Below are 24144 nucleotides of genomic sequence, written 5' to 3' on the forward strand. Positions count from 1 at the left end.
GATTCCCCAAGGCTCGGCTCTGCCCTGCAGCTGGAGGAGAGGATCCCCTTGGATCCCCCCTGGATCCCCCTGGCACGGCCCCCCAGCCTGCAGGGAACAGAGGCTGAACACATCCACACACTCCGAAAGGGGAACAGTCACACAGTTCCTGCGGGCTTTGTGCCTGGAGACTGATCAGGTAATTCCTGACCTGCTCCAGAGCATCCCGCGGCACAGGGGCTTCCTCTACAGGCCGAGGGCTGCATTCCTTAAAATCAGTGGATATCCTAGATCCACAGTGCAGCACAGTCCGTTTAGTTACTGCACTTAATTCCTTTGGGGGAATTCACCTCTGCTCTGGGACACCTGGGGAGGGCTCCAGGCAGAGCTCAGAGCCCCTGCCGGGACCTAAAGGAGCTCCAGGAGAGCTGGGGAGGGACTGGGGACAAGGGCAGGGAACAGGATGCCCTTTAATACCCTTCCAACCCCAACCATTCCAGGATTCTGCTCTCATTCCAAAGGAAACGGGAGAAGTTTGTTAGTGACAGATTCCCAATGACTGGGCAAAGACTCATCAGCCACACGAACCAACAGGTTTCAGTCCAGCTTTATTCCACGAGCATATTTACACCAGGAATTTTAATCCAGAGAGGGCGGGGAGGGGAATCTGGAGCAGCAGACACTGGGACCGTCACACGGTGACTCTGTCACCCCCCTGTGACCCAGGTGTCCCACTGTGTCACCGGGGAGCCACGGACACCTCCACAGGGTCAGGGACAGGGACAGACACGGCGTCAAGGACAGGCACGGAAAGCTCACGGCGGGATGGGGACAGACCAAAACCTGTGTTCAACATTCCTGAACGCTCTGAGCTTCCTGCTTTGGAACTCACCGGGAACAGCACGGAGATATGGAGTGGCTGGGCTGCAAACCCCACCTGGGCACTACACAAATAACTCCAAATCCGAATCAAACACATTCATTTGCTCTTTTGGAGCCATGAGAAAAAATTAATTCCTTCATTTTTGGGCTCCCAAGTACCATTTTTAGCTTAGTAGGTAGTGCCAGACTCAGGTCTGAGTTCTGCAGCCAAGGAAAAGCTGCACAGACAGAGATATTGAAATAAAAGAGGATTTGAGATATTTTTTTTTCTCTTTCCCATGAGCAGAAACCAGCAAATTTCACACAAAATATTCCACAAATCAGATATGTAAGAAGGAAACACAGTCACAGCGAGTGTCACACAGGAATGTTCCTACTGAAGGAGATATTTCAGTACATCCAGTCAATAATTAATTTTTTCCATAATTTTGATCATTTTCCCATTCAAAATGGCCCCCTTTGTCCTTTATTTAAATAAATACCTCACCGGTGGCAAAAACCACCTTTCTATACAAATACTGCTTTTTTTTTTTTTCCAAGTCTGCCATTTACCAGGAGTTTTAAATTATTTATTTACACATTTTTCCTTCCGGCCTGGGCAGAGCAGCAATTCCAAATCCCCTCAGAAACGGAGACTTCACCCTTTTCGGGATCAGCACGCGGGGCTGTGCCACCCCCCCCAAAATTCCAGCACCCCTTTTTCCAGGCAGCTCCAGAAGAACATCCATGTAAACAGGAGCCTTTTTGGTAAACACTGACATTGTGGGATGGGAAAAGGGCTGGGATGACACTGGGCCAGGAACTGCTGGTCCTGCTGTGCCGGGACAGGCGCGGAGCAGCCCCCGGTGCCGCCTTCTCCATCCTGCAGGGAAGGAAAAGCTGTCAGGGCCACGGGGCGGGTGGCAGAGCTGGCCTGAGCCCCTCAGCCCCCTGAGCCCCCCGGGCACACCTAGACCATGAAGCGATGCTCCTTGCCGTCGTGGGCCATGAGGATGACGTTGCGGTTGGAGGTCCAGATGAGGCGCGCCAGGCGCAGCGCGTTGTGCGAGCCGGGGGACGCCGGCTGCACCGGGGGCACCTGGAACGTCTTCACACAGCGCAGCTGCGGCGCCGAGTTCAGCATCCCGATGCTGCCCAGCAGGGACGTGTTCATCTGTGGGGACATGGGGGATGAGCACGGGGCTCCTCCTGGGGTCCTGTGTCCCTGAGAGCACCGGGAGTGGGGCTCCTCCTGAATTCCCACAACCCAGAGAGCACCAGGAGTGGGGCTGTGAGACTGAATTCCCACATCTCAGAGAGCACCAGGAGTGAGGCTCCTCCTGAATTCCCACATCCCAGAGAGCACCGGGAGTGGGGCTTTGAGGCTGTGAATTTCCACAGCCCAGAGAGCACCAGGAGTGGGGCTTTGAGACTGAATTCCCACATCTCAGAGAGCACCAGGAGTGGGGCTCCTCCTGAATTCCCACATCCCAGAGAGCACTCAGAGCTGGCCCAAGCAAGAGGCTGCACTGAGGGACCAGGGAATGGTTCAGGTGGGAGCTCAGAGCTCACCCAGTCCCACCCATCCATCCCCACTTCCCATCAGGTTCTCCAAGCCCTGTCCAAGCTGGCCTTGGACACTTTGCTGGGTGTTCCCCTGCAACACTGCTGGTGGCAGCTCCAACTTCTCAAAACTGAGATGCCCCGACCCAACCCCTGGGGACATCACTCCCCATCCCCTCCACGTGTGTGGCAACCCCAGGATTTGTGTCCTGGCCAGCCCTGGGGTGTTTTATTGCTGTTCCCTGTCCTGAATTCCGTCCCTTCTCGCGGCTCTCCCCGGGTGTCAGGGGTGTAAATCACGGCGTCCGGAGCCGGTGGCGTGCGAGCCCCGCTGACATTTTCACAATTTAAATCATCTTGAGTAATAACCCTTTTAGGATGACTAATGTCCCTGATTTTCCTGCATTAATAATCGTGCCAAACGGGACACGGAAGGGGGAAAAAATCACCAGTGCACGAGGTCACATTTGAGAAGAGCAAGCGAGGAGGTTTAACCCCTTGTTGTTGGGATTTTAAGGGTCACCTCATTCCACAGCCCTGAAGGTGGGCAGGGTCACCTTCCACAAGTCCAGCTGTGACCTTCTCCCCCACTTAGGGATTTTCTCCACGCTGAAGCAATTGAAAGCACAGAATGAAGGGCTGAGGGCTGGGAAGGTGTCCTCACCTGCCAGAAGCAGAGGTGGCTGTCAGAGTTGGAGTATGTGGCAAGGTACCGACCATCAGGGGCAAAAGCCACGGCAGTGATGGCTCCTTTGTGCCCATGGATAGTCTGGAAACAGAGGAGAGAACAGCACTGTGAGAGATCTGGGATGTGACAGCCCAAAAACAACAGCAGCCCGAGCTCCTCTCCCACTCAAAATAGGATCAAAAAGCCCAAGTGTGTATTAAATCCAAGATGCCCCAGGATTTTCTCCTGGGAAAACCAGCATTAGCAGAGTTCCCGTGCCCATCCCCGGGTTATTAAAAGCCCTGCTCAGTGTGTGAGCCTGATGTATGAAGAACTTATTAATACTATTAGTGAGTAATAGTGAACCCCAAATGTCTCTCTTTATAGGATTCCCCACAGTTAATTAGCTGATCCCACATTTAGCCCCATCCCACTCTTTAGTGTTAACAAGCCCGGGAACACTTGTCAATAAAACATGTTTTGGTGAGACAAAGGTAGAAATCAATAGGAGCAGCACACTTGTTGCTCTTTTCACTCGTTCCAGGAAGTACAAATCCTTGGGGGAATCCAGCTGCTTTGTTATTTAAAGGAAGTGCTTCTCTGATTGATGCTAATCCTTTGCAGCCAGGATTTTCCTGGTGCTACCCTGTGTTTTCCACGAGGAAGTGAAGCCAAGGCTGCTCATCCCAAATATTGCCAGTCACCCCAGGCAGCTGCTCAGCTCTGGAGTAACTTGTGTGAACACACAGAGAGGAAATTCTGTGTGATACCAGTTTGGGAATGTCTTCATCCTGGCCAAAAAGGACAGTGGGATGAAATGCAGCTGCTCCCAGCTTCCCTCTGCCCAGGTTTTTAATCCAGGGGTGGTCACTGGCAGCTGCAGGAGGTGACTCTGCAGCCCCTTCCTGGAGGAGCCACTGGATGAGAGAAAATAAAAATGTTCCCATCAAGCTTCTCCAAAGAATTCCCTATTTTGGAATCTCAGTTAACTCACAGCAGCTTTCAGCACCTTTAATAATTTAATTTATTAAATCAATTAATGAAAATCCCTTCATTTTTTATTGGGCGTGTTTAGAAAAGGCCTCTGGCCTATCCAGTTCAGGTTATTGTCAGTAATTACCTTTTCTCTGAAATTTAGGGATGTGTTTTCCCAGTGAGGAGCTTTTCCTGGCCTGGGAAATGCAGGTGTGGATTCCAGGACAAACACCTTTAAAAAACCAGCATCTTTTCCTCTGTAATTAATTAAGCCAAGCCCACGATTCATTCCAAATGGAATATTAAATCCTTTTTTCTGCCTTCCACATAAATCAAACTTTGCTGAGGCATTCCAGGGCTGAAATAAAATCAGCCCTGCACAATCCAATTAATGCTGGGATTGCTGGGATTTTAATTCTGGAAGGACCCAGGACCAAACATTATTGATTCCAGCCCAGGCTTAAAAGTAGGTTTTTTTGCTTTGAAATAAACCCAAAATAACTTATGTTTCTCTTTAATCTTCCCGGTGCAAATGACCCAGGTTTTAGGTACAAAAATTACATGTATTTCTGAAATGCAGCTCTAAATATTTATGATGAATCCCAAGATTTAATCAATAAAAATGGAATATTTCAGAGTCTCTCCTTACAGACCCAAATATGTTCCTCAAGGAAAGGAAGATAATGAAATAATCTGTCCTGAGGAATTAATTGGGAGGATTTGGGGTCAGACTCTGGTACTCAGCAAGAATTTACCTGGGGAAATAGTAATATTTTCCCATCATCCCAAATATCCTAAAATTCTGTTGCCTGCAATTTCTCTCTCCAGTCTGATTTTAGTGTTTAATTTGATATCTAAAATAGCATTTTCTAACATCAACATTCCCCTGTGCTACTGCACCTTTCAGAGCAGGATTTCCAACTGTGTGTCCATAATTAGGAATTCTTATCCACAATATTAATAATTTGCTCGGAATTTAATATTATTTCTGTGTTTAATTGTGCAAACAGAAGCTTGTGCTCAACGAGCTCTGCTGCCTAATCCTTTTAATACTGTTATAAATTAATTAAAGTGGGAATTATTAATCCAAGTGGTTCATTTTGGGGATCAAACCTGTTTAATCCTGTGTGTTTGGCTCGTGGCTGGAGGTTTTCCAAGCTGGGAAAACAAAGGGCATTTCCAGGTGGAGGAGCTGCTGCTGCTGCTGCTGCTCTGGGAACTGTTTTCCAATTCCCCGAGAAGCATCAATTATCTTTATCAAATCCCAGGATCTCATCTGGGCCCCTGATCAAGATGGAGCCTCAGTGAACATCAAGGCCAGAGCCAGGGAAGGGCTTGGGGAGGAAGGGATCAATAGTCATCATTGGATTGTGCTGCTGCTGGGAGCTCCACCTTTTTTTCTTTTTTTTTTTGGGGAAGCTGCTCACGTTTAACCTTTGCCTCACCTGAGGGGTTGGGTTTGACAGGGCTGAGCCCCAAATCCTGTAGGGTGAGCACAGAACCAGCACATCCATCCCTTTGGGATCACAACAGGGAGACAAAACCAGGCTCAGCCTCAAGTCACTGGGAGGGAAAAATCCGCAGCCAGGAGAAAAGTGGGATGGGATAAAATATCAGGGTAAAATCACACATGGAGCTTCTCCTGAGGGGCTGGTGCACACACCAACACTCATCCTGAGCCCTGAAATCCCATTTTCCAGCCAGGAATACCCTGCACTGAGGGGTTTCCAATCATCTGCTCCCAAAGCCGCTGCCTCTCCATCCACAACATGGATTCACCAGCACACACCCTACAGAGATTTATTGTCAGCATGATCAGGAAGTTTAGCTGGCTTTGTAAGGAATTCTCAGCTGCAGAATGGGATTCCTACAATCTCTGTGGGGGAGAATGTGGAGGAACAGTGAGTGAGGAAGAATTTGAGGGGGAATATGGGAAAAAATGAGTGAGGAGGAATATGAGAGAGAATATGGAAGGTGAACACAGGATGCTGTTGCTGCCACATGGGACAGAACCAGGGAGAAACAACCTGCTTTGGATATTGGATTGTGGAAAATTAGGGTGCACACAGTGTGTGCATTTGGAATAGTGTAATGTAATCAATTAATATAATAAATTTTACTACTGAGGGGAAACTCCATCATAGAGAAATGCTGGTTTATTTTTTATTAAAAAGGGGGGAGTTTTGATATCCATCATCCTGTTGATCATATTGAGTAATTTCTCAGGCAGTTCCTACAGCCACCTTTCTTAAAAAAAAAATTAAAATTACCTGGAAGGGAAAAAAAACCCACCCAAAATGCTTTTCAGCATCTCATAGAAAAGGAAGTTAAACCCCTGAGCTTTTCTCCAATGACACAACTTTTTCACAAGTAATTCCATCCTTTTGAGCAGCCAGGAAAATCTGCAGTTGTGAGAAGTTCTGTATAAAATGGGATTTGGAGGCAGGAATGTGTATCCAATAGATGGTGCTGCCCCACAGTAATTTATCTGGGAAAGTTTTGTATGTCATGAATAATAATTAAACCTGCAAAACACCCAGTCTAATTATCCTGGGATCCCTTTGGTCACTCCCAGCTCTGTTTTCTGTTGTTAATGTGGAAGATTATCAAGAAAAGTAAAGAACCAAACACTGTGAATATTCCCCAGAGTAAATAACTGGGAATTTTGTGGTGAAACAACTCCCAAACTTCCAGATCAGGAGATAAACCTGAGTTTTTCCTCATTAATCCAGTCCCAGCAGGACTCGATACCCTCCAGCCCTTCATTAAACTATTGATCCCCTCGGCGCTGAGCAGGCAGGAGAGGCAGAGCTCTGTGGGATCCACGGGCAGGAATTCCCAGCCATCCCTCCCCTGGCTCTGAGCTCCCAGGAGGGCTGGGCAGGGCAGGGATTCCCAGGATCTCCCTTACCTGGCACTTGCCGGTGCGGATGTCGTAGAGCGCCACGGAGCCGTGCCGGGCTCCCACGGCGATGCGGTGGCTGCGCTCGTAGTAACTCACCATGTAGAACCTGGGCAGAGTCACACAGGGAAAACAGGGTAACTCTGGGAGATTAAACACATTTAGGATTCCAGTTCATCGTTGGTTAAGGGCTGGAGCAGAGATTTGATTTTAAAATCCACTCGCAAACACTTGGCACAAAAACCACCGATAGTCGAGACGTTACTGTGGAATCTGATCAGATTTATTTCTTTGGGAATAGTCTCTGGGATCCCTGGAAGTCCAATGGTTAAATACTGTGGAATCTGATCAGATTTATTTCTTTGGGAATAGTCTCTGGGATCCCTGGAAGTCCAATGGTTAAATACTGTGGAATCTGATCAGATTTATTTCATTGGGAATAGTCTCTGGGAGCCCTGGAAGTCCAATGGTTAAATACTGTGGAACCTCATCAGATTTATTTCATTGGGAGTAGTCTGTGGGATCCCTGGAAGTCCAATGGTTAAGTGCCCATCCAACACCCTGAGTGGCTGCAGGGCATTTCCTGTGAAATCCCGATGGAAAGGAAGGAAAGTGGAAGGAGAAATAAGCCAGCTCATCAATTTTTGATGGGCACGAAGAGAAAGGGAGAGGGAAATTCGCCGTCGAACACTCTCTACTGCAATAACACCCTTGGGGTGAAGCCTGCAATAGTCCTTCACACCCATGGGGCAGTTATTGGAATTCCTGCAAAATCCAAGGAATTTCAACACCCTGAAAGTCAAGAGACAGTAAATCCACATTGCAAATTCCAGTCCTTGGGGACGTCACTGTGCCTTACCACAGCAGATCCTGCATTCTGAATTACGCTGGAATTCTGCAGGTAAATTTCCCTCTACCAAAATCTGCCAGAAATATCTGGGATCAGTCTCAAAAGACACCTTGCTGAGCAGATTTAGGGCTTCAAACAACCCATTTCCCAGACTTCTCTCCCTCTTCCTTGGGATTCCCAGTGCCATAAGGGAAAAAAATTCCAGGGATAAAAGGGATTAACCCTGTACAAGTGCTCCCACTTGGGATCTCTGCAGGGATTTGCTACAACCTGCTGGCAATTTCCCCTGGGCTCTGTGATGCTGTCCTTGGGTGCTGGATCATTTTTACACTGCCTATAACCAGGAAATATGACCAGTAATTGCAGAGGATTTTAAAATACTGCAGCGCTATAAATGTACACAGGAATAGGGAGATTGGGCACTAATTCCCATTTATCCTGCCCTTTATGTTTTAAGGGAAGCCACTTAAAGCATCAGGAAGGAGGAAGATCATCTCCATCAGGATCCAACCTGGCAACAGGGTAAGTGTTCTTTCCTTGAAACTATTCAATATTTTAATAGGTTATTAAATTAAAACGTAATGGCCGACAGGTGATTATTAGAATTTATTGGTTTAAAGGATGACTGGGATGTTTGTCCACGTTTAAAGGTACTGGAAATGCTTCCATTTTATCAATCACCTTTTTTTTTTTTTAACTCTTTGTTGTGTCACCTAAAAGGCTGTTTCACTCTTCATCAGGAAATACACCCTGCTGGTGATCCCGTCATTTACCTCCCAGTATTCCCAGAGGAAGGGCTCACCTGCAGATGGCTGGGAAACATTCCTGAAGACCCTTTTTCTTCACTAAAGATCCTTCCAGGCAGTACATGATGATGTCCATCACCTTGGAAACAAAAAACACCATCAGCTGCTGTTTTTTGTTCCATAATTAAAGTTCTGAAGGTCATTCCCACTCCAAGCCCTGCCATGGGCAAGGGACACTTTTCCAGTAGATCAGTTTGTTCCAAGCTGTGTCCAACCCGGCTCTGACTTTTTATTGCTTAATAAACCAGATTTACTCAATGTGGTTCAAGTTGAAATAATGAACTACAGCAGATCAGAGCCCCCAGGGGCAGGGGCTGGTGGAGAGGGGCCAGGGCTCACCTCCACCAGCAGGTCCACCACGTCGGCCGGCATCTTGTCGATGAGGATCTCGATGACGCGCAGGATCTCGCCCTTGGCGCGGGCCAGCGTGGTGGTGTGGATGTTCTGCTGGGACTGCGTGTTGGCCGCCAGCGCCGTGTGCCGGTGCACCTGCGGGCACGGGGACTGTCAACACGGGGCCAAAGCCAAGGGAAACACTTGGGAATGAAGGGATGGAACGGCGACAAACTTGGGAATAAAGAGCCCAGAAAAACTCTGGAGCGAAATCGCAAACGCCACAAAAACCCCTCAGAAAATGAGGGACCCCAAATCCCACTGGGAACCAGCACAACTGCAGCCACTGCTGATGGCCCCATTCCCATCCCTATTCCCTTTCCCATCCCTATTCCCTTTCCCATTACCATTCCCATTTCCCTTCTCATTCCCATTCCCGTTCACCTTCCTATTCCTATTCTTATTCCTATTCCCATTCCCATCCCTATTCCCATTCCCCATTCCTATTCCCTTTCCCTTTGCCATTCCCGTTCCTGTTCCCTTTCCCTTTGCCATTCCCATTCACCTTCCCATCCCCATTCACCTTCCCATTTCCCATTCCCATTCACCTTCCCATTCCCCTCCCCTTCCCATTCCCATTCCCATTCTCATTCCCTTTCCCTTTCCCACTCCTGTTCCCCTTCCCATTCCCATTAATCCCGGTGGTCTCCATGTTCCTGGCTCTGCCACCGGTTTCACTTTGCTGTGCCTGTTGGAGAACATCTCCCACATCTGGAGAAAGCCTCGGAGTCGAGCCAGTCCCCACTCAAATCCTGCAGCTCAGCGGGGCTGGGGTGGCTCACACCAATCTCCCACCCCACAGAAAACCCCCTTTAACCCTTCATTCCCCAGCTGTGCTCACCTCCTTGGCGATGGTGGTGATGAAGGCGGGTGGGCTGGGGTGGCTCACACCAATCTCCCACCCCACAGAAAACCCCCTTTAACCCTTGCTCCCCCAGCTGTGCTCACCTCCTTGGCGATGGTGGTGATGAAGGCGGGCTGGGGTGGCTCACACCAATCTCCCACCCCACAGAAAACCCCCTTTAACCCTTCATCCCCCATGGTGTGCTCACCTCCTTGGCGATGGTGGTGATGAAGGCGGGCGGGCGGGCGGTGGCGATCAGCGACAGCGCGTGGCGGGCCGAGCGCGCCGAGTCGGCCGCGGGGCTCAGGGGCAGCCCCATTGTGATGCTAAACCCCGCCACACACACCGCACACAAAGGCAGGCACAAAGGACAGCCCGGCGGTGCAAATATAGAGTGAGAAAGATTAGAAACCGGCTTATAATGTCAGCTCAAGGTCACCGGGAGCACTCCGGCAGTTCCAATATAATGGACTCCCAACAAAGAGCGGTGATTAGGAGTCAGGGTGTTCCAGCATCAACCCCAAATCGAATAATTAACCATGAAGATTGAAAACAGTAAGTGCATCTGTCCAAAGTGGGCAAAAGGCCTTGTTAACAAATTATCTGTATGTGCTGAATACATATCATCCCCCCACGGAGGCCCAGAGCGTCTTCCCAAGGATTTATGGTTTGGTCTTTTACAGTATTTTAAACGCAGCCTGAAAAAATCCCCTGGCCAGAGTAATTCTCTTTAATTCGAGGCTTTGACTGGCTGTGACAAGATAAAAGCAAAAAGCAATAAGGTGCTAAGTGCCCTGTAACTGCAAAAATAAAATTTCTATGTGCCCTGCACGTTATCCAAAAATTCCCTGAAATGTAGAAATGTGGAATCACAGGTTGGTTTGATGTGCAAGAGGTTTTAAGAATCAGCTGTTCCACTCCACCTTCCACTATCCCAAGCTGCTCCAAGCCCTGTCCAGCCTGGCCTTGGACACTGCCAGGGATGGGGCAGCCACAGATTTTTCTGGATAATCTGTGGAAGGGGCTCCTCAATCTTCCCCCTACTCTTTGACTGATTTTTTATTTCCTTTTATTTTCAGTTTATTTTTCCTTTGCCATCCCTCACCATCACTGTATGAATTAAAACTCTCCAATGTGAAACTAAATAAACTGATGTCCCCATTGGCCTGTCCTTGGACAACCACATCTAAATGTAACCTCCAAACTCCTGTCCAGGTGTTCTATGAAAAAGGGATAAGGAGTTCTCCCAGTTCCCTTTTGCAGGGCTTCCCAAAGCCAGCAGTGTTTTTCCTCACGGGATGTTTGGCCAAGTGTGCATTTCCCTGGAAAGCAACAGGCTCTCAGGGAATTCCTGTGCTTGGAAGGATGTTGAGGAGATCAGGGGATGGGAATGGCACATTGCAGCCAGGACCAAAACATCCAGACCATTCTATTCCACCAGGCACAGATAAAAACCTGGGGATTGATTTGGAGGTGATTTGCTAATTTGGGGGCCCACTGAAGCTGTGGGTGCCCCATCCCTGGAGTGGTCCCAGACCAGGCATGATGGGATTTGGGGCAACCTGGACTAGTGGAAGGTGCTCCTGGGGGTGGAAATGGGACGATCCCTAAAATACCCCCCAAGCCAAACCGCTCCATGATAATCTCTATGAAACCTGGCTAATTCCAAAAGCAAAAATACATCCTCACCATCCCAGCCAAGACATCAAAGCCTAAAAATGCTGGGAAAACACTCTTTTATCCTCACAACTGAGCAGTTTTCCTGGGCACAGACCAACCTTCGGGAACCAGGATGAGCCGGGCAAGTCGAGGAGTTCCGAACACCCGAGTTTTGCCTAACAGCTCGGATATTCCCTTGATTCAGCAGGGAAAAAAGAAACCCACTCGTTTTTCCTGGTCAATAAATGTGATTTCTTCTTTTCTATCTAAAAAGCAGAAGCTTGACATAAAAGCTCTTTAATAAAACCTCCGGGAGAGGCGCCGGCAGCTGTGTGCCGTTATTGTGTCCGCGGCAAATCCGGCACAAAGCGGGAGCTCAGCGGGGCTCCGCCAGGGTGAGATCCACACTTAACCCCTGCACACGTTGTTGCTCCATTTCTCCCCATCTCCCCTCCATCCTGGATCTGTCAGGGATGTAACAGGCCATTTTCAATCTAAATCTTGTTATGGATTAATAAGCAAACGCTTTCGCGCTTATTATGCAATTTATCATGAGGAAAATTGCGCCGGGCTCCTCAAGGCTCCACGCTGATCCCTTCATTTATTCCCTGCTCTTTGGGGGGAGAGAGAGCCAGACTAATCTTCCTGACAGCTCAAGATGGACTCACACTCAGCAAAAGGACCTGCTGAAGAACTCTGCTCGCTGGGATCCTGGGAGTCGGGATTTACATAAAGCGGGGCTTAGGAGAGGCTTTGGGGAAGGGAGAAGGTGCTGGTGCCTCCTGTCACGCTACAGGGAATAACTGCAGTTCACACCAAAAACAATGCTAATCCAATTTGTCCAGCTTTCTCCTGCCAACACAGGCCAAGGATTCATTCTTCCTAAAACTTACATAAAATGGCCAATATCTACCTTAGATTAGTATCAGAACCCTCAACATGGATGGATGCGGAAACGCATTTCTGGGATTAAAATAACTCCTTACTAGAGGTGTCAATGAACATTTCATGGAATCATGGAGTGATTTGAGTTGAAAGGAACCTTAAGGATGGTCCATGCTCCATCCAAGCTGGATGGGGCAGCCTCTCTGGGAATTCCATTCCTCCCCACTCCCTCCCAGCCCGGGGGAGGCACCCACTTGGCCAGCTGCTTCTCGGCGTCGGCGCAGAGCTCCAGCAGCCCCATGAGCACGGCGGACACGTCCATGTAGGGCTCCCAGACGGTGAAGCCGCGGCCGATGAGGTCGATGGCCGTCCTGCGGATGGTGCTGTGCGCCGGGAGCCGCGCGCTGGGCGGCTGCAGCAGCAGGAATGTCAGTGCCTTGCCTGCAGGGGAGGGGGTAACGGGGCTCAGGGCAGATAGTCCCCTCCCTGGGGACACCCAGTGACAGCCCTGCCACGGTTAGAGACACCTTCCTCTAGCCCAGAGTGCTCTGAGCCTCATCCAGCCCACCCTGGGGACATCCAGTGCCACCCTGCCATGGGCAGAGACACCTTCCTCTAGCCCAGAGTGCTCTGAGCCCTGTCCAACCCATGCTGGGACACCACCCACTGCTGACTCTCCAATGCAATATTTTTACTGTCTAACAAATAAACTTGTAAATGGATTTTGGGGGAAAAAATGGGAGAAGTGGACATGCCTGAAGTATTTCTGAGAAATGGAGCTTAAGAGGGAAGAGGAGAGAAACATCCCAAACAACTTCAGCCAATCCTGAATCCTCATCCAGGTTCTGCACACTTTGGAAATATTTATCCTGCACGTTTATTTCAAATATTAAGTGTTTCCCAAATGTGCACATTTTGGAAATAGAATGGAAATCCTTATTAATATTTCATTTCCCAGCCTGCTTTTAAATCATACCCATAACTGGAGGAGGGCTGAGCCCAGCAAAGCTCACCACAAATTCATCGTTATCTCTCCATCGTTATTTATTACCCCTCGGTGCTGTTGCTTGTGGTGAAGATAATTACTGATTTTATCAGGTTTTTTTCTTCAACTGTCCTCAACAAGTTGCTCGTTTTGTTTATTAAACAAGCCTCCTGTTGTGTTTTGGGAAAAGGCAACCAGAGTTTTTCCAGTTGATTCTGTGTGAAACAACCCCCAAAATTCCTCCTTGTCGGTTTTATGCCTCCAAAATCAAAACTTTATTAAAAACCCCAATCAAACTCTCCCACCTTTCACCAGGACCGACCCAAAGTCCCGGTGCTGGTGGTTCCCCGGCCGGGACATCTTTGTTTAAAGCTTTGCCTGGGCTTTAAGCGAAGGAATTAATATTGACAAAAACATCCCGGCGCTAATGAGTTGTTCGTTAGGGCAATAAACATGTCACATTAGAGTCAGCACAGCCACGGCGTAATTAGCCCTGGAAAAAGCTCGGCACAGCGGGGCTGGAATATCCTGGGAGGATGATGAGCATCCCCTGGGCTGGAGGATTTGCTGCTGTGCTGCCCATTTATATTCCTGAGATAAAAATTTGGGTGGGATTTGCTGGGCACAATTCGAGCTCAGGGAATGCCATTGCTACATCAATTTGCAATTCCTACATCAATACAAGTGGTGTTCAAATAGAATTTTAGCCCAATTGTTTCATTCTGCATTGGCACATTTGCTCCTTACAGCACTTGATTAACCCAGAATGCTAAAAATTAAAATCAAAATTAACCCCCCAGTGTTAAAATTTATCATTTCTCTTCACTGCACACAAGCCCTTGGATTCCCAAAATGTCTTTCCTGGCAGAATCTCTCTCCGAGCACGAGGCTCCAGGCAGCCTTGTTAGCCCCAGTTTGCCAATGGATTTTAAAAAAATGAAATTATTTCCTCGGGAAAATCAATAGCCCAGGCAGGAATGAGACACTGAGAACTCTGATCATCAACATTCAACTAAATCCAAATGATGGACTCCGAGAATAGGATTTAACTCGATTGTGACCCTCTCTAGATGATTTTTTTTCCCGATTGTCCAGAGAGAGAGAGCTCCATCAGCACCCCTTCCAGGTGAATTCCTCAGCACATCCCTGTCCCCAGGGGAGCTCTGGGGGTACTCACAGGTGTGCCTGGCCAGGGAGTAGTTGGATCCAGCGCTGGTGAGGCCGAAGCCCTCGGGGATCTGGCTGGAGCTGCGGGGCCGCGTCAGCAGCTTGGGCGGCTCGATCTCGGCGCCGAACTCGGCCCCGATGACGCCCAGCAGGACGATGGCCGTGGCCTGTTTGCGCCTCTCCTCGTAGGATGTGGACACTTTCTTGGGCTGGGGCAGCCCCGACAGGCAGCCTGGAGCACGGGGAGAACCACAGAGGAAGAGGGAATGTTGTGTTAGAAAAGGTGTTTGACAGAGAAAATGAAAAAGGTGAATCGTGGTCTCTGCGATCAGCGGGATTTTCGGGCACGGAGACGACTCAATTTACCTCTAAAAACCTCCAGACGAGTCAAAATATCCCCTTCAAAACCTGCCATGGGGCACCAGAGAACTCCTCAATTTCCAGGTTTGTTTGCTCAGTGATTCCATGGAATCATAAGTTTATTTTTGGGTTGTTTCTCGTTGACTTTCAATTGACAAGTTGCAATTTTTCTTGCAACTTGCAACTTGGTTTTAGGAGATGGATTTTTTTTTTCAGGCTAAGTTCTTTGCATTATGTTTGATATTAAAAGCATCTTTTTTGATATGGGATCCATCACCACATCCAGCTTCCCATTAAATTTTAGGCTAACAGTCCAATTAAACAAAACTGATATTTTCATACAGTAAAAACGTCACTTACGGAATTTTAACGATGGGACAAAGCCATAATCAGGATTTTTACATAAAAGTGAAATATGTGTCACTAATTTAACACAGTCTCAATTCCACTAAGCAGAGGAGGTTTGTCCTATTTGGAGCAAAATCCCAAAATCTAAGAAGAAATCAAGTCCACTGTGGTGTTCATCTCCAGCGTCCTGGGAAATTCCCTTACCACTTTTATTCTACAAAAATAAGGAAGTTTTAACCCTTCCCGAGCTTGCTGAGCTGAGGGTGGATTAACATAATGAATGTCTCTGTTAATGACCTCCACGAGGCTCCAGAGGAAAAAGAAGGAAGGTCCAACCCTCAGCAGCCAAAAGGGAGAGAGAGGAAAAAAAAACAAGGGAAAGCTGAACAATGGGAAGGGAGGAGAAAGAAGAAAAAAAAAAAAAGGAAAAGATCAATATCAACTGCCTTTGGAGGAAGAAGGATGAAAAGAGGCTGGAACAAAGCAGGGAAGGGAACAGTTGGAATTGTCCATTTGTGTGTGTGTCCCACTGGATGTCACAGCCCGGGGTGGCCTCGCTGCAGGAACCTGAGGTGGGGCTGAACTGGCCCCAAATCCTGCCCCAGGATGGTTTATCCTGTTCCAGGTGCTCAGGAGACACAGAATGGACCCAAATCCTGCCCCAGGATGGTTTATCCCATTCCAGGAGACACAGAATGGCCCCAAATCCTGCCCCAGGATGGTTTATCCCATTCCAGGAGACACAGAATGGACCCAAATCCTGCCCCAGGATGGTTTATCCCATTCCAGGAGACACAGAATGGCCCCAAACCCCTCTCCAGGATGGTTTATCCCATTCCAGGGAACAAAACTCCCAGACCAGGAGCTTGAGCTCCTTCCTGCTGCCAAGACTTTGTTAATCCCACGAGAAATCCCAACTAGGACAGGCTGGGAAAGATCCACAGTGTCCCATGAGCAACTTGGGATGTGACAGTTGGATCCTCACAGCTGTAGCAGATGATTTTCTGCCTCAAAAATAAAACATTTCCCAAAATTACCAAGACTCCAAGACATTAAAAACCAAACTCCTCAAATACAGCAAAATCTGTCCCCCTGGAAACCTCTGGGTGAGGGAAAAAAACCTGCTTAAATAGAAGGGGATAAAAACTCCTTAATATTTGATTTGTTTTAGGGTTGTTTTTTTAAATTACCAGGGGAAGCCTCCAATTAATAGGAACGATTTTCCCCAGCTGAACCACCAGGCTGAAGTAACACCTGGAAGAGGAGCCCCCTTTGATTTGGCCATGAAAATTTGGTATTTTCTCCCTGCACTGTGCCTCCCTTTAATCATGGCCAGGGCTGACACACAGATCCATTTTCCTGACAGGACCCTTGATCACCCTATCACAGGGAGAAAATTAATAACCTCCAGTAGCTCTGCGTGGAAAAAACAGAAGCTGCGGCGCTGGGAGGACAAAAAAACCGTGGGGATTTGAGCTGCAAAAAATCCCACTTGAGGGTGAGACAAACCAAAATAATCCTGAGAAGATCCACCTGTAAGCACTGAAGGCCTGGAGGTGCAGGAAGCAGAGTGGGTGAAAATCTCTGTGGTTTCCCCAGGCAGGATTGATGGTCAGGCTGCAGTTAAACACTTTGGAGCACTCAGCTCCCCTTAATTGGCTTTGCACACTTCTGGGGAGGAAATTAATTTCAGCCCAGCTCACAATAAAAGGATTAAAGGCCCAGGAAGTTCTCCAGGTTTAACTGGCTGAGGAATATCGATGGGTTTGGGTTAAGGTGGTTTGAGGAGAGGTGAGTTCTGTGTGTGGGAACTCCCAGGGATAATCAATCCTAAAATCCAACCCACCAAATCTGTGTTTAGAACGTTCCCCTGGACCAGAGCTCTGCTCTGAGCAGCCAGAGAATCCCCTGGGGCCAAGCCAGCCCAGCCCAGGGGTGCAGCTACACAACACTTCCATCGGGCTCAGCACTGGGATTCACTCATGGCACGGGCAGAAAATAATCTGGGAGTGCAGAAATAAGAGGCTTCAAATGGAATCAAATTATTTGCTCAACACACAGAGAGAGTTTTGAGGACTCTCTCCAAATAATTCAGAAGTGAAAAGACCATCCAGGAATCCCAGTGACAGGGAAAACGCAGGAGAAAAGGGAAATCTTTTATAAAACCTGTGGTTACTCATCACCAACCATTCCTACATCCACAGCTCCCTCAGCTGGCCCAGCAGAGAAGGGCCCTGGGAGCTGGAATTCCTGCCTGGAAGGGCTGACACCGAGAGGAATTTTGGGAATCTCTCCCTGGCAGCCCATCCAGGAAACACACAGAAATATTGGAAGGTGCCTGGGAATTCTGACATCCAGCAGTTCCTGCTCTGATGAGGGAGAACCAAACCTGGATTTCAACCACGACACAACAACATCTTTTCATTCACCTTTTTCCTATTCCCAGAACTTCAAACATCAAGACCAACCCACCTGCAGATGATGATCCATGTCCAGCTCAAATCTGTCTGTGAGAAGCAGCATTTGAGTGCCAGAACGAGTGGGACTGTTTGTGTTTTCTAACTGAAATGGAGTGATGAAAGACCCCAGCAGGGATCTCCAGGCCTCAGAAGGGTTTTTCCTCCCAAAATACCCAAAATCTGGGGCTGCTTTAAGCCAAGAGTGGCTTTAAATCCATCCCAGGGAGCTCAAACCAACCTGGAGGAAGCTCTGAGTGCTGCCAGCCCTAAATGTGCCACCAGGACTGTCCCAGCTCCACACTGGACTCAGATGTTTGCAGAGAATCATGGAAAGGGCTGGAAGGGATTTTAAATCACCCCAGTTCAAATGGAACAATTTAAACAGAATTTTTCAGTTCCTTGGAATAAAAACATCAGCATCATCCCAAATGGGACATCCAGATTTTGGACTGGTTTGACTGGAGCCTCACCTTTATCTGAGATCTGGAATCCAGCAAGGAATTCTTCCTCATTAATTATTCATCCTGATTAACAGCTTATTAAATCCTGCTCAAAATATCCTGCCTGCCACAATAACTGAGTGCCAACTACTTATTTCTGACAAAAACACAGTGTCAATGCAATCAGAGCTCTGGAATTCTAAAATTGGGAGGAATTTCATCAAGTGCTGGGAGTTGTCATGCATTAGCAGAAATTACAATTTAATCTCTTGAATTGCAGGTGGAAGATGTGCTTTTCCACACAGAGAATGAGGATTTTTTTGGGTTTTTTTTTGCAGCCATTCCCATTCTCCTGGAATTTCCTGCTCCCTTTTTATGAGGGAATATTTCACTGTGCTGCTGCAGCAGCAGCATCTGTGGAGCACAAAATGGGTGAGGATGCTGCAGCCTCTTCCAGGGAAAAAGGCAGAGACAAAATGGATCCTGAGCTGCTCAGAAGGGGAATATCAGACACCTCCCAGCCAGGTTTTAAAGCACTGCCTCCATCTGTCAGAATTTCCCTCTGAGGGGACATTTAAGGCATGATAATCTCAATTTTTTCCAAGATCTGTTTATTGCTAATAGGATCTCGACAGAAAGAGCTTTCAGACCAGATTTTTAACATTTAAATAAACTGGATTTAAACTTAAATGACAACTTCCCAACAGGATCGCTTGGAATAAATAATGATAATCAAGACTTAATTTGGAGTGGTTACAACCCAAATTACAGCCAAAAAAAATAAATAAAAGAATTTTCCAATGTAATAAAGCTTTTTTTTTTTTTTAATTCCACCAGATTTTGGAGCTTCAGAGTCATTTGCATCAATTTACCTACAAAAATTTACCCACAGAAATGGACCCACAGATCGAGAAATAATAATTTCAAAAGTAAAAATGGTTTTAAGGTAGAGACACGACTTTTTAGAATTTAAATTTAAAATTAAAAAATTTAGAATTCCTTTTAGATTACTTCAGATGGGTGGAACCAAAATCAGGGAGTCTATAAATTGCACAATAAAATGCAATTCAAAAAATACTCACAGAATATTAATAAATATTATTTAGAATATTAATAACAAAGCAAATTCACCAAATTCCTGAATTCTGCTGGAGCCAGGGAAATTTATGTCCAACTGGGGAAAAAACACTGCTGTGCATGTGTGAATTATTGAAACAAAACATCTGGTCTGTTTTTAATCACCCAAAAAAACCCTTTCAGGCATTCAAAGGAGATTTGAGGACGGATAAAATTTTCTAAATAATTTTCTGAACTGTACAAACCTGCTGAACCCAAAATTGAGGATGCAGCGCCCTCAAATCACTTCTTCCAGAATCAATTATTTAAGGAATCATTATAAAAAAAATTATGAAGAATTTCAAAGCTTTATTTTTGTAGCACTATTGCCGCTCGTGGGTGGATTTAAGAGCTCCGAATGTGTTAAAACAGATTTAAATATTATTAAAATGATTAAAATGAATGATGTTAATGATGTGAATGCTCACCTGCTGCAATGTCATCATCCACCAGGTCGTGCTCCTCCTCCTGCACTTTGGCCTCTGTCCCTGAGGGATCTGGGCTGGCAGTTGCTGTCTGAAGGGCCTCTGTGGTCACTCCAGCTGCAGGGAACAACAACACCCCAAAATCAGGGATTTGGGGGGGAAAGAACTCCCTGGTTTTGCCTTTTTTTTTTTTTTTTTTTTTTTTTTTTTTTTTTTTTTTTCCTGCAGCAGCTAAACTTCATCTCATTCCTTCAGCTCCTGCCTGGCTTTGGGGCTCCTTCCAACTCCAACCTCGCACAAGATGCTCAAACCTCATCTAGAAACAGCAAAATGGGATATTTATTTGGTTTTTTGGGGGCTAACGTGGGTTATTCCCCATCCCTGGGAATGTCCCAGGCCAGTCTGGACGTGGCCTGGAATTATCTGGAATCTGAGACGGATCTGAATCTGCTGGACCCAAAAACCAGCTGATTTTTGCCCCATATCAAGATTTATTATTAATAATTTATGTCCTGACATCAAATGGCAGAACTGGGAGGAGAGGAGGATGTAGGACAAAAAGAATATTTCTTTATCTTTCCCATTCTCCTCCCTCTCCTTCTAGCAGAAAATGAGACTTGTGAAGTCTGTTATATCCCAAATAATTCTTATTCCCTTTGATTCCTCCAACTCTGAATCCTTAATTCCAAGAGTTTCAACACTTCCCAACAAAACCTAATCCAAATTTGTTACTTTTGACACACAGGAATTTCCCTTCAATTCTTCCAACTCTACATCCTTAATTCCAAGAGTTTCAACACTTCCCAAAAAAACTAATCTAAATTTGTTACTTTTGACCCACAGGAATTTCCCTTCAATTCCTGCAAACTCTGTATCCTTAATTCCAAGAGTTTCAATGCTTCCCAAAAAAACCTAATCCCAATTTGTTACTGGAAAGTTTTCCAGTCTAACTGAGCTCGGAGAAACTCAAACCACATCCTAACAACACCCACAGGATTCCTGCACTCCACGAAGATTTAATGTCCTGCTCAGACACTCTGAAGTCAGTTGGTGAATCACAGAGATCATATTTTCAGGGGAAAACAAACAACTTATTCTAAGGAAGATGAGCCTGTGGAGATGTGCTGGTTGTGGGGAATATCTCGGCGGCCTCGACACCCCTTTGCAGGGGCAGGATGGGGTGGATTTTTGGGAATGTGGGGGTTCCCAAAGCCCCTTTCCCCCATTATTTCCCCCAGGGAGGGGCAGCTCCTTACGGGAGATGACGCTGTCCATGTACTGGGGCAGGTAGGGAGCCCAGGTGTCGATGGTCTCCTTGCGCCCCGCCTGCTCGATCCGCCGCAGCTCGGCCAGCAGCAGGGCCTGCGCTGCCTCCCGCACCTGCAGCACACAAAACACAGCTCAGACACACCTGTATGTCCATCAAACCACACTTGCACCAGGATTTCTTGGTGTTCTGCACAGGGTTAGACTAGAAAATATCCCTGAACCGGGAATGAAAACTCAAGGGTTGGCGGTGGGAAAAATTTTTAAGGGAAAATTGAACCTTTGGGAAATGGATTTGTGGAGGATTCTCAAAGCCTGACAAGGCTCACACAGCCTTGTAGAGGATTCCCAAAGCCTGACAAGGCTCACACAGCCTTGTAGAGGATTCCCAAAGCCTGACAAGGCTCACACAGCCTTGTAGAGGATTCCCAAAGCCTGACAAGGCTCACACAGCCTTGTAGAGGATTCCCAAAGCCTGACAAGGCTCACACAGCCTTGTAGAGGATTCCCAGAGCCTGACAAGGCTCACACAGCCTTGTAGAGGATTCCCAAAGCCTGACAAGGCTCACACAGCCTTGTAGAGGATTCCCAAAGCCTGACAAGGCTCACACAGCCTTGTAGAGGATTCCCAAAGCCTGACAAGGCTCACACAGCCTTGTAGAGGATTCCCAAAGCCTGACAAGGCTCACACAGCCTTGTAGAGGATTCCCAAAGCCTGACAAGGCTCACACAGCCTTGTAGAGGATTCCCAAAGCCTGACAAGGCTCACACAGCCTTGTGGAGGATTCCCAAAGCCTGACAAGGCTCACACAGCCTTGTGGAGGATTCCCAAAGCCTGACAAGGCTCACACAGACCTGTAGAGGATTCCCAAAGCCTGACAAGGATCACACAGCCTTGTGGAGGATTCCCAAAGCCTGACAAGGCTCACACAGACCTGTAGAGGATTCCCAAAGCCTGACAAGGCTCACACAGCCTTGTAGAGGATTCCCAAGGCCTGACAAGGCTCACACAGACCTGTAGAGGATTCCCAAAGCCTGACAAGGCTCACACAGACCTGTAGAGGATTCCCAAGGCCTGACAAGGCTCACACAGCCTTGTGCATGTCTGTGCAAACTCTGAGATAAAATATGCTGACTTAGAGAGGCCGTGGAATAGGACAGACGTTGTTGAGGGAGAAACTGAAACAAGTTTCAAACTATGGCCTTGCAAACAGGTATTTTGGAGGAATAGAACTGTGAGAGATGTGTTGTGGGGTAATTTTAGATGATTTGCGTGAAGGCATCGGCAGCTAAGGCCAAACAAACATTTATTAATTAGGAAACAGTTTGGCTTCTGATTGTGATGGATGAAGTGTAACATCTGTACTGCCTCACCCTTTTCACGAGAGTAAAAATGGACTAAAGCACCTCTCAGGAGGCACCTGTGGGTCAGAAAAAAGGGGTTTATTCTGCCATCAAGCCCTGAAAGCCAAGAGCAGAGCCCCAGAACACCCAGGCTGAACTGACCTCCAGACAACGGTCCTGCCAGCGCCGTGCCAACATCTCCAGCAGGGGAGGGCGGAATTTCTCCAGCCCCAGCAGGTCTGGGAGCATCACGCAGTGCATGGCAGCCAGCTGGCTCCAGCCTGGGAAAACACAGCAAAAAACACACCTCTGGGTCAGGGAAAGTGATTTGTGGGGAGGTTTCACAAATAAATGACAGCAAAGTCCCCGTTATGTAAATATATCCCAGCACTGTTTGCCTGTGATCCTTATTTTCCACCTGAATCTGGATTTTAACACACTTGATCCAGGGGAATTCCTACTGTAGGCAAAACCAGGACAGAAATACAGAGCTCAAACAACACAACGTTTGTGAAATACTCCTTTTATTATATTAAACACATGTCCAATACTATATTGAAATCTCCATCAACACCAAAACTCAGATTTAAATGGTGTGAAACTCCTTTTTCTTTTGGTTAAAAGCCACTAGGAAACCCCTACCCCAGGGTACCCCTTAATTCAAAGAAGAACTGCTTTAGGAAATCAAAACAAAAATAACAATGGCAAAGGATTTTAGCTGAAGTAAAGAGTAAGTAGAAAAGTGAGGAAGGAAATACCTTCGTTGACTAAGAAACTGGAATGGAAAGCAGAAGTGTCAGAGTGCCCAGATTCCGTGCTGGAAGCAGCAGCAACTTGCAGAGGAAAGAAGAAGAAGAAATAAAAAAGAGAGAGACAAAAAAAAAAAAAAAAAAAAAAAAAGAGGGAAGTGAGGAGAGCAGCAGCAGAAAAACGGATTAGTATCACTGGAGGATGGAAAAACAAGAGGAGGCTTGTGATGACCTTCAACTGAAATATTCAACTTAAAAATAATAATATTCAGCTTAAGGAGAATTCCAGGTTTTCCAAGAAGGAAGAGACACACATGCAGCTGCAGAGGAACATGGAGACAGTAAGAGGAACTGGGATGTTCTGAAAGGACAAAAGTGCATCTAAATCAAGTGATTTTAAATTTGATTTTGGGCAGAGGGGTTTGGTTTGTCTTCATGGTTGACTGGGAATTAGAAACCAGCAATTTTACTGCTTCTTCTCATGTTTTTCTCGTATTTCCAAAGATTTAGAATTTGTACTAAAACCATAAATTACAGCTGCACAAACCCAGCCCAGACTGAAATTAAAGCTTCACTCCAGGGTCACTTTCTCCCAATTTGAGGAGCTCCAACCAGCCAAGGAGTGATCCTGGCACCAAGCTGGGATCACTCTCATAGAAATATTTTGGGATGAGTCTGTAGAGCCTTCAGTTCCAGGCTTTGAGCCTCCTCAAAGCCAGAATGGTTGGGAGAATTTGAAATAGGTAAAAACCTCTTTGTCAGGGAATGATGTTGTGGCAGAATCAGCACCTTGTATTGATTATTAGACAAATTGTAATCCTCAATAATTTCATTGAGATTAACATTATTTTTTCCTGCCACTCAATCATTTTATCTCCTGATAACAAGGTGTTAAATTCAGAGGGATGAGCTGGACTGACAGAGCCAGGGGTAGCAAAGGAAGATGTTTTTTACCTTGTTTGATTTGTCCCTGTGCTGCGTGGCTGGACACGGGCGGGGGCGGCCTGGCCTTGGCCATCTCAGGAGTGCCCGGCCTGGGTGGCCTAAACACAAAACACCCACATCAGCTCAGCCCCAAAGGCTTTGGGAAGCCCAAACCCA

At 47.1% G+C, this 24144-nt stretch overlaps 1 protein-coding gene across 2 annotated transcripts in view; it reads right to left on the minus strand.

The window, feature by feature from the left end:
* Positions 1–591: 591 nt before the first annotated feature.
* LOC310922721 (WD repeat-containing protein 7-like) overlaps positions 592–24144 on the minus strand; it is a gene marked incomplete at its 5' end in the record, with an annotated part of 33961 nt that continues 10408 nt past the window's right edge. The window contains 14 exons of one of the 2 annotated variants that reach the window (XM_083883463.1): positions 592–1723; positions 1811–2014; positions 3068–3172; positions 6957–7056; positions 8600–8682; positions 8943–9092; positions 10049–10166; positions 12639–12825; positions 14547–14768; positions 19688–19801; positions 20941–21064; positions 22457–22575; positions 23053–23127; positions 23998–24086. In XM_083883463.1, coding sequence (XP_083739589.1) covers positions 1811–2014; positions 3068–3172; positions 6957–7056; positions 8600–8682; positions 8943–9092; positions 10049–10166; positions 12639–12825; positions 14547–14768; positions 19688–19801; positions 20941–21064; positions 22457–22575; positions 23053–23127; positions 23998–24086 — 1690 coding nt within the window. In that variant the 3' untranslated portion in view covers positions 592–1723. The other variant, XM_083883462.1, reaches the window with a different exon arrangement.

This window comes from Zosterops lateralis (assembly GCF_965231275.1).
Source record: "Zosterops lateralis genome assembly, chromosome: Z".
Classification (NCBI taxonomy): Eukaryota; Metazoa; Chordata; class Aves; order Passeriformes; family Zosteropidae; genus Zosterops; species Zosterops lateralis.